The 10,117-nt window shown below is 47.9% G+C and overlaps 1 protein-coding gene across 1 annotated transcript; it reads left to right on the top strand.

The window, feature by feature from the left end:
* The first annotated feature begins 2,029 nt into the window (after positions 1 to 2,029).
* On the top strand, positions 2,030 to 3,595 carry LOC123424954. Its single transcript, XM_045108636.1, has 5 exons — positions 2,030 to 2,421; positions 2,490 to 2,567; positions 2,710 to 2,809; positions 2,887 to 3,029; positions 3,122 to 3,595. Exons 1-5 carry the CDS (start codon positions 2,125 to 2,127, stop codon positions 3,356 to 3,358), a joined length of 855 nt encoding a protein of 284 aa, XP_044964571.1. The 5' UTR covers positions 2,030 to 2,124; the 3' UTR covers positions 3,359 to 3,595.
* Positions 3,596 to 10,117: the final 6,522 nt, after the last annotated feature.

Raw genomic sequence — 10,117 nt, 5'->3', positions numbered from 1 at the left:
TCTTCTTCGCTTTTCCTAATCATCTCATCAAGAAAAGCCCTCTGCTCCACACAGTATTCTTCCCACTCTCTCTTCTCCTCTGCTTTCTCCTCTACTTCAGCCTTCGCTCGACGCTCTTCCAAGTCCAAACTAGCCCATGCACGACGACCTCTTTCACGAATCTCGGTCACGGCCCAGTCTGGCATTTCCGTGTTGATCCAACGATAGTACATGCACAGAGGAGGAGGAAACTACAACAAAAATATAAATATATATATCAAGCTAACAATAATATCTACAACGTATTTATTCTTGATGACTGAAGCATACCGGAGGACTGATATATGGTGAAGGAGCAACGGGTGGATCTTCCTCATAATTGGCGCACATGAAAAACTTCATGCCCAATCAATCTGAAAAATCCGTCACCTCCTTCACCTTGCAGAGATCACCACACCAACAACGCAGTACTTCCACCCCCCGAGGCAAGCTCGCACTATTCATTTTCCTAGGCCTAATGCTTTGATCTGAACAAGGCAAACTCATACTGAATACGAAAGAAGTGTGACACACTGAGGCGAAGTGTGGCTGGATAATGGCGAAGAGTGTTTCAGTGCCTTCTTTTATAGGCTGAGGCGGATGTGTAGGCGGGAAAATATGGCGCGAAGAGGTTCCCTGTTGGCAAAAAAAATGGGCGGGAAAAATGAGCATTTGAGAGATTCCTAACAACCTCAAAATGAGCGCCGGCCAGCGCCACTTTCGGCGCGAGGAAACAGTACCTGCCGCCTCGGGCGGTGGCGGCAGGGCCCCACTGCTGCGTCCGTTCCGTCGAGTGCGGGGGCTATAACGAAAACCCTGTCGGCCGCCTCGGGACGTGGTGGCAGGCCTGTCGGCCGCCTCGGGTCGTGGCGGCAGGCCCCAGCCGCCTCGGGCGGTGGCGGCAGGTGACACGCGTCGCCTGGCACGCGTGCCGCCACGGTGGGTGAGGGTCTTTTTTGCTACTTTCGTTTATAGGTGGTCCTTTCCGACAAATAGACTCGGCTAGGGGTCCTTTTGAACAAAAATTCAAATATGACAACTCGGCATAGTTAAACTAACAAGCACACAAAATAGTTTTCTGGCAAAGTTATATGTAAATATGACAGGTTGATATATTTTCAAATTGGCAAACATAACTTGTCACATGCTTTTTATATGATGTATAATAAAAACTGCTACAAAACTTTGTACGAAACAACATTAAAAAGTGCCAAACAAGTTATATTTTTAAAACTATTGTCTAGTGTTATTTTTTTGGCAAGCTGCATGAAATAAAAATGGTAACTTGACACAACTAAAATGTAAAAATAGATGACAACTAAGTAATTTTTAAACTGGTCACTAAGTTGCTAATATACCGATAACTAAGTGACAGTAATCTGGCAATTACCGACGAGAAAAAAAGGTGTTGAAACATATCAACATGGAATCTAGATTCGAAGATCTTGTCACGAGAAACCTAATTGTTAAAGCGGATCATTAATTAAATTAATGGTTTAGGAGATAAAACTTCTTTAAAACTCAAAATTAGGGGAATATTTGTTTACATCAACTTGATGTATTGGTTTGCATGCATGCATGAAGACATGCTTGTGGCCTGAGACAATAATAATATGGGCAAGTAGGAATGAAATTAAATACGTGATGTTCATTTATTGGCTGAAAACTGATTAGGTAGCCGTCGCACGGCAATGCATCTATGCGGCGCTGCTCCGTAATACTGTCCAAAAAAGTTTAGTACCCACCCGCAAAAAGAAACAAAATTAAGTTGAGTATAGTTCTTACTATGTTGACCTACCCTTACAATTGAGAAGGCTCAGTTTCCTTTCATTTTACCCGTCGATTTTTGGATGTCGGCCCGTGAGGTCATGCTGGCCCGAGAAGCAACAGACCTCCGCGCCACAAACTGCTCCCCGCCATGTGCTACAAACCACATCGCCGACAGCGACGCCGTCGTCGTCGTCGTTTGTGCCCCCGATAAACCTCTCTCTCTTCTCCTCACACTCGGTTCATTGCGCTCCACTCGAAAACAACCGCGCCCGCCAGCCACACAGTCCCGAGCAGCCAGCCAGTCGCCTCACTGCTCCGCATTGCCCGGCGCGGGCCATGGCACTCCTGCTGCTGCGCGGCTGCCTCGCGCCGGTCAACACCGCCGCCCTGCCGTTCCGGCCAAGGGAGGCGACGAGCCGGCTTGGTTACCGCCGGCCGTCCCGGTTTGGCGCGGTCGTCGCCTCGGCCGCCGCGGCCTCGCCGTCCGGAGGCGACGGCTCGACCGCCGCGGTGGACGCGGTGCTGCGTGGCTCGGAGGGTTCCAACGCCAAGGCGCGCGACTACGGCGGGACCAACGGCGCCGTCGTCTCCGGCACCGCCAGGTCCACCTCCATCGAGACCACCGTCGAGAGGGTGAGCATCCAAGGTTATCTCTTTTGCTTATCGTCGGAGTGTGCTAGCTGATGCTGTTCTTCCCGCAGATCATCTTCGACTTCCGGTTCCTGGCTCTTCTCGCCGTCGCCGGATCGCTGGCGGGCTCCCTCCTCTGCTTCCTCAACGTAACTCCTCTCAGTCCCATCTCTGCATCTCGTCACGATTCAGATAACCAGACATAGTTACAGTATAGTACTGTACTTGTTATTCGTGAGCAACGTCGTTCAAATGGATCTAATTAAGCATCTCGTATCTGTTGATGATCAGGGATGTGTGTACATAAAAGAGGCCTATTGTGTCTACTGGACGAGCTGCGCCAAAGGTGTCCATACAGGGCAGATGGTCCTCAAGGTCGTCGAGGCCATTGGTGAGTGAGATATTCCGGTACCAAACTGAACTGATGCACATGACGACTATGATTCACACCAACTGCCGGTGTTGCAGATGTGTATCTTGCTGGCACCGTCATGCTGATCTTCGGGATGGGTCTCTACGGGCTGTTCATCAGCAACGCGTCCAACGATCTGCCTTCCGGATCCGACCGGGCTCTGCAAGGATCGTCGCTGTTCGGGATGTTCGCTCTGAAGGTGACACCGATCCCAAATCAAAGCATTCTTTAACAAGTATCGCTACAAATTCAGATTCAGAAATCTGAACTTTGTTCGTGTCGTTTTTGCAGGAGAGGCCGAAGTGGATGAAGATCACGTCCCTGGACGAGCTCAAGACCAAGGTTGGGCACGTCATCGTGATGATCCTGCTGGTGAAGATGTTCGAGCGGAGCAAGATGGTGAAGATCACCACGGGGCTGGACCTGCTCAGCTACTCGGTCTGCATCTTCCTCTCCTCGGCCTCCCTCTACATCCTGCATAACCTCCACCGGCCCGAGCACGAGGAGTCGGTGATGCCCCACTTGTAGCTAAACCGTGCCAGCCGGTCATCAGACGCCATGGCCTCGTGGTGTTCATGTAGGTTGGTATCTGACCGATGCATCGATCGACCCTGATGTGCTGAGAGCAGAAGGGATCGATGCGCGGTGGTCGACCGGTTCATCGCAGAGACGAGCACGGCGAACCTCTGTACTATAACAGTGTAGGAACTAAGGAAGAACTTTATTCAAAACATTCATATAGCACAAAATCTCTCAAGTTTCAAAGTTTGTGCTGAAATGCTGATGCTTGTACGCCGATGGCGTACTCTCGGATAAGAAAGTTTGTGCTGCTACGTGCGACTAGGCTAGGCCTCGATCGGTCACGGCCTTGAACGGAAAGGATTGTGGGCAGCATTGGCCAGCCTCGGCGGATGGTCCGGCGAGGTCTCCACCACCATGGCAGTTTCCCCCACGATGCAGTACACGCTATTAAAGCCGTAGATCGACTAAGCATAGATAGATCCGGTGTTACCATGTACTCACCTAATCCCGAGCCCGATGAACTCCCTGCTCCGGACATTGGCGCCGGTGTAGTCGTCGGTGGTGTGAGGGAGGAGGTGTGGTCGTGGGTGGTGCTTCCCATGAGCACTGCGCAAATCCTAGATCGGAAGGGGATTTAGGTGGGGTGTCTGGCGGCGCGGTGAACCTCGTACCGTGCGCCCCGGCCCCCACCACTTTTATATAGCGCAGGTCACAGGGGCCCACCAACCATAACGGGTTGGGCGCCCCCGATCAGGGCGCATAGATCAAGGGCCCGGTGGGCCGTTGGGCCCACACGAAAGAGATCAACCTAACATTCTCCCCCTTGATCTCAACTTTCATTTTGACTTTACACTTTTATTTATTTCATCACATATAGGCGTGCAGAGCATGTCTCATCGTCACAGCTTGATTGCCGATAGAATCATACAGCCACAACACACCTTTTGTTTTGAAATAAATTCATTTACTTTTGGGCCTCTTATTATCCAGGGATCATAGGCTTTCCATCAAACCCATGCCGGCTAAGTGTTCCTTGAACACACTGGGTGGTAAGCCTTTCGTTAGCGGATCCGCAAGCATATACTTCGTACTTATATGCTCGAGACTTATGGTTTGATCCTGGATTTTATCTTTCACAACATAATACTTTATATCTATTGTCTTGGCAGCATTGCTGGACTTGTTGTTGTGAGCGTAGAATACTGCGGGCTGGTTGCGCGGTATATCTTTAGTGGCTTGTGGATACAATCTACCACTTTCAAGTCGGGTATAAATTTCTTTAGCCATATCACCTGCCCGATGGCTTCAAAACATGCTATGAACTCTGCTTGCATCGTAGACGATGCAACTATGGTCTGTTTAGAGCTTTTCCATGAAATAGCTCCCCCTGCGAGAGTGAACACGTACCCAGACGTGGATTTTCTATCATCTCTATCTTCCGCAAAATCGGCGTCGGAGTACCCTTTTATCTCTAGGGAATCAAATCGCCTATATGTCAGCATGATTTCCTTTGTGCCTTGCACATAACGCAAAGCTTTCTTTGCCATCTTCCAGTGCTCTTGGCCTGGATTTGCTTGATATCTACTGAGTACTCCGGTGATAAAAGCTAAGTCAGGGCGTGTGCACACTTGTGCGTACTGTAAACTTCCAACAGCCGAAGTATACGGTACTGATTTCATTTCATTGAGCTCATACTGATTCTTGGGACATTGATTTTTCCCAAAACTATCACCCTTGACTATGGGAGCAGGTGTGGCTTTGCTCTTATGCATATTATACTTTTGGAGAACTTTCTCTAAATATGCTTTCTGTGAGAGTCCTAAGACTCCATTCTTCCTGTCTCGGTGAATTTCAATGCCCAAAACATATGAAGCTTCACCAAGGTCTTTCATGTCGAAATGTGAGGATAAAGACTTCTTTGTCTCTTGTAGTAGACCAATACCATTGCTTGCAAGCAAGATATCATCCACATACAAGATTAGGAAAATATATTTCCCATGTTTAAACTTAACATAAATGCAATTATCCTCAACATTTTCTTGGAATCCAAATCTTTTAATGGTATCATTGAACTTGATGTACCACTGTCTAGAGGCTTGCCTTAGCCCATAAATGGATTTCTTTAGACGGCAACCTAGATCTTTCTTGCCTTCCATGATAAAACCCTTGGGTTGTTTCATGTAGACATCTTCTTCTAAATCACCGTTTAGAAACGCCGTTTTTACATCCATTTGATGCAGCTCTAAATCAAAATGAGCAACTAGTGCCATTATGATTCTGAAGGAATCCTTACAAGAGACCGGAGAAAAGGTCTCGTTGTAATCTATTCCTTCTCTTTGTGTAAATCCTTTTGCGACAAGTCGGGCTTTGTACTTGTCTACATTCCCATTAGAGTCATACTTTGTTTTGTAGACCCATTTGCAGCCTACTGTCTTTGCTCCTTTAGGAATAATCTCTAAGTCCCAAACATGATTGGAACTCATCGATTTCATTTCATCTTCCATTGCCTCTATCCATTTTGATGAGTGAGGGCTTTTAATGGCCTCCTCATATGTGGTGGGATCACCTTCCATGTGGGCCATTTCTATATTGTATACTTTATAATCAGTAGAAATAGCAGGTCTTCTTGTTCTATTAGACCTTCTAAGTGCCTCATTGTCGGGCACACTTTCTACTATTTCTTGCTGCACTTCCAATTCATGATCAATAACGGGTTCAGTCAGCTCCTGAAGGACAGGTTCCGGGTCTTCTCCCGCAGTTGTCATGGTTGGAGTTACGTCGGGTAGTGAGAAAAATGGCTCTTGAATCATCGGAATGGGTGCATGCACCCTTTTCTCCTCAAGATCAATTGTCCGAGCTACCCGGCTCCCCCTCATCATCTCGTCCTCTAAGAAGACAGCATGTCTCGTTTCCACAAACTCTGTGTATCTTTCTGGACAGTAGAAACGAAAACCTTTTGACCTATCAGGGTAGCCAATGAAATGGCAACTCACTGTCTTCGGGTCTAACTTTCCAAGATTTGGATTGAACATTTTGGCCTCCGCAGGGCATCCCCACACTCTTAAGTGTTGTAGGGATGGCACTCTTCCTGCCCAGAGCTCGTGCGGTGTTTTGGGCACCGACTTGCTTGGAACTCTGTTGAGAATGTGAATGGCGGTTTTAAGCGCCTCCATCCACAATCCCAATGGAAGGTCTGAGTAGCTCATCATGCTGCGTACCATATCCACGAGAGTACGGTTACGCCTTTCAGCTACTCCATTTTGCTGAGGCTCGCCCGGCATGGAATACTGGGCAACAATGCCAGTCTCTTGCAAGAATTTTGCAAAAGGTCCAGGGACTTGGCCATATGGAGTGTGTCGACCGTAGTACTCCCCCCACGGTCAGACCTCACTATCTTAATCTTTTTATCAAGCTGATTTTCAACTTCAGCTTTGAATATCTTGAATTTATCCAATGCTTCATGTCGGTCTTTGATTGGATAAATGTAACCGAAGCGGGAGTAATCGTCTGTGAACGTTATGAACGAATCATAACTGTCCACACTTTTCACCGGAAACGGTCCACAAATATCAGTGTGGACAATTTCCAGCGTTCCTGTGCTTCGGTTTGCTCCTTTCTTTATCTGTTTTGCATATTTCCCTTTAATGCAATCCACGCATTGTTCTAAGTCAGAGAACTCCAACTTTGGAAGAATTTCATTTTTGATTAGTCTTTCTATTCTCCCCCTCGAAATATGGCCCAATCGACAGTGCCATAGTTTCGAGGAGTCGAGAGTTCTTTTTCTTTTCTTTTGATCGTTGTTCGACGAAGTACTTTGTTCATTCACATTCAACACATGGGGCGCTTTTTCACATAGCGATAATAAATAAAGCTCATCATGAAGAAATGCATCCCCAACATAATCATTAAGAGACCAAATGGCGCATTTGTCATGTCCAAAGAAACATTGATAATCATCTTTGTCTAAACAGGAAACACTTATTAAGTTCCTATTACATGAAGGTACGAAAAGTACATCCCTAAGCAGAAGTTTGAAACCACCGGCTAGCTCCAAGGAGACGTCACCTACAGCTTCAACTTCGGCTTGGACACCGTTCGCAACTTCAATTCTTCTTGAATTTCTTGGCATAGTTATCGTCGAACTGAATCCCTGTAAAGAATTTGCAACATGAACAGTTGCTCCTGAGTCAATCCACCAAGTAGATTTCATAAACTTCGTATACAAGGATTCATTAACAAAAGAAACTATATCTTTACCTCTCTTCGCCATGAAGGTCTTTAGAAAAACAGGGCAATCCTTCTTGTAGTGCCCTTTCTCCTTACATACGATGCAAGTTTCCCTGTCCACTGGAATATGCCTATGCTGAAAATAGACAGGAGCTTTGCCATTGCCATTGCCATTGCCCTGTGGTTTGGAGGGAGAAGCCTTGTTGGGCGGAAAGCCCTTCTTCTTATCCTTCACATAGTTGATAGATCCACCATGTGAGGCCTTAATCCTCTCCTCCTCCTGAGTGCACATTGCGATGACTTTCTCTATGTCCCAAGTCTCGGGCTGCATGTTGTAATTGACAACAAACGTCTCGAACTCCTTGGGCAAAGATGCCATCACCAGGTGGACAAGGAGAGCTGGTTTTATCTCCAAGTCCGCATCCATAGGTTTGAGCTTAGCCGCCGTGTGGCTCATCCTAAGGATGTGCTCCCTTATGCCATGGCCACCACCATGGTAGCTCTCTGTCACCAGCTGTTTGATCAGCTGGGTGGCATACGTCTTAGAAGAGCCAGTAAACTGACTCTTTATCTTATTCAGCATTTCTTTTGCCGTAGGGCAATCAGCAATTGATCCCACGATAGTGGTCTCAATGGTGTTCTTTATGAACGCCAAACATTTCTTGTTGGCATTCAACCAAAGCCTGTTGCTGATGGAGTGGGACATCACCTCCTTTTCATAATTTCCTTTCTTTTTGTCCCAGCTCTCATCATCCTCATCAGCCTCTCTGACTGGGTCTGCAGGTGCAGCTGGCTGTGGTTCCTCCAGCACCGAGTCTACCTCTGCAATGCAGAGGGCCATGTCCACCTTCTTCCTCCACTCAGAGTAGTTGTCTCCCCTGAGTGTCGGAATTTCCTTGAGGCAACTCATCAGATGGAAACCTCCTAAAATCACCAGAAAAGCGAAATCAGTACGACAATCATATGCATTAAATAACGTTGGTTAATATAATCATATAATTGCCTATGCATATTAATCTACATTACCGTTGGGCAAATGATAGAAATAAATGCATCATTTTGCAACATGCAATATGACCGTGTGATTAATCAACGTCGGTCAGAATAACAACATGATCATATTCCATATTGCTTATAGCAGTGGAAAACGTGAAATAAAATTTCCGTAATAAAATTTCCGTACCTTATAACTTAACAGAAATTAATTCTGATATTTAAAATAAAATTCATGAATTTTATAAAAGCATTAATAAAGTTCATGAACTATTCCTTTTCTGAGAAGGCTATTTTATTCTCAAAATACTTTCTACTTTTCTTTACAGAAAAATTTCATAACAATTATGTATAAAATTACAGAAACTTTGAACATTTTTACTTTCTATTTTCTAAACATATTTTCAAAGAAAAAACGTCTAGATAACACTTTTATATCTGTCTAAACAGACAGAGAACGAAAAATCCTTTAAAAAGGAATTAGCCGAGGCCTTTCTCTCTTGGGTCGGCTTGCTTTTGGCCCGAAGGCCCTTCTCTCTTTTGCGCGCCGCTTCGGCCTGGCCTGGGCCGGCCTGGCTCCCGCCGGCCTTAGAGGCCCGAGCCGCGCCTAGGGTTACATGCGGGGCGATCCTGGCCATCCGTCGGATCGGACGGTCCCCCGCGGCCCTAGGGGGAACAAAAACGGCTGGGCCGGTGGGGAGGGTAAACCCTACCCCCATTTCCCCCGCGCCGCTCTTATCCACTTTTCTCTGCCCGACGGCTCCTCTCCTGCGGGTGTTCGCCGGCCGCGGCGGCCGAGAGCCCCGCGCCGCGCGCTCTCTGACCCCGCCGAGGAGGAGGCCGTCGGCCTCTCTGCTTGTTCCTCTTGCCGGTTCGGCTCTTCTGCGCGGCGGCGTCTCGCCCGCCGGAGAGGGCCCCGACCGGCTCCCTTTTCTCTCTCGCGTGGAGGCTCTTGCCCCGCCGGAGATGCAGCGGCGGCCCCCTCCGCTCCTCTTGCCGGTGCGCGCCCTCTCCCGAGGGAGAGTGCGCCGCCGTCAAGGGGGGCGTTGGGGTGCCATACACCCTGCTATCCTTTTCGTCCTTGAGCAGAGACATAGTCATGGCACCGTGGCCTCCCCTTTCGCCGGTGGCGCGTTCCCTTGTGGGAGCGCGTTGCCGTCGAATGGGTTGGCCGTGGTGCCTCGTTGCGATCCGCAGGGCGAATCTTTCTTTTCTTTGCATGTTCCTCTCCCCCTTTGTTTTTCTTTTCTTTTGCGGATCGGATCCGTATACTTGCCTCCGAGGAGGTAGGTTCTTCTTCCCCACACCTCGGCTTGCCGATGCGTGTGGGGATCGAGAGGAACAGGCGCGGCCTTGCGGCGGCGCTTCTTTTCCGACGAGGCTTTAGGCCGTCTTCGGTACTTGCCCATCTAGGGTTCATGTGGGGAGGGGAAAGACATTCGCTTTTCTTTGACCGAACGAATCTTTGCCTAGCGGCTCTGATACCAATATTAAAGCCGTAGATCGACTAGGCATAGATAGATCCGGTGTTACCATGTACTCACC

This window comes from Hordeum vulgare, chromosome 2H, assembly GCF_904849725.1.
Source record: "Hordeum vulgare subsp. vulgare chromosome 2H, MorexV3_pseudomolecules_assembly, whole genome shotgun sequence".
Taxonomy (NCBI): Eukaryota; Viridiplantae; Streptophyta; class Magnoliopsida; order Poales; family Poaceae; genus Hordeum; species Hordeum vulgare.
The sequence above is the reverse complement of the archived record's forward strand: the minus strand, read 5'-3'. Positions and strand labels throughout refer to the sequence as shown.

What these genes read in the sequence shown, in the direction of transcription:
- LOC123424954 (XM_045108636.1), top strand. Translation starts at nt 2,125, where the DNA reads ATGGCACTCCTGCTGCTGCGCGGCTGCCTCGCGCCGGTCAACACCGCC. An exon ending in CCCTCCTCTGCTTCCTCAAC is followed by an intron (nt 2,568 to 2,709) that starts GTAACTCCTCTC and finishes GTTGATGATCAG; the next exon opens with GGATGTGTGTACATAAAAGA. An exon ending in TCGGGATGTTCGCTCTGAAG is followed by an intron (nt 3,030 to 3,121) that starts GTGACACCGATC and finishes TCGTTTTTGCAG; the next exon opens with GAGAGGCCGAAGTGGATGAA.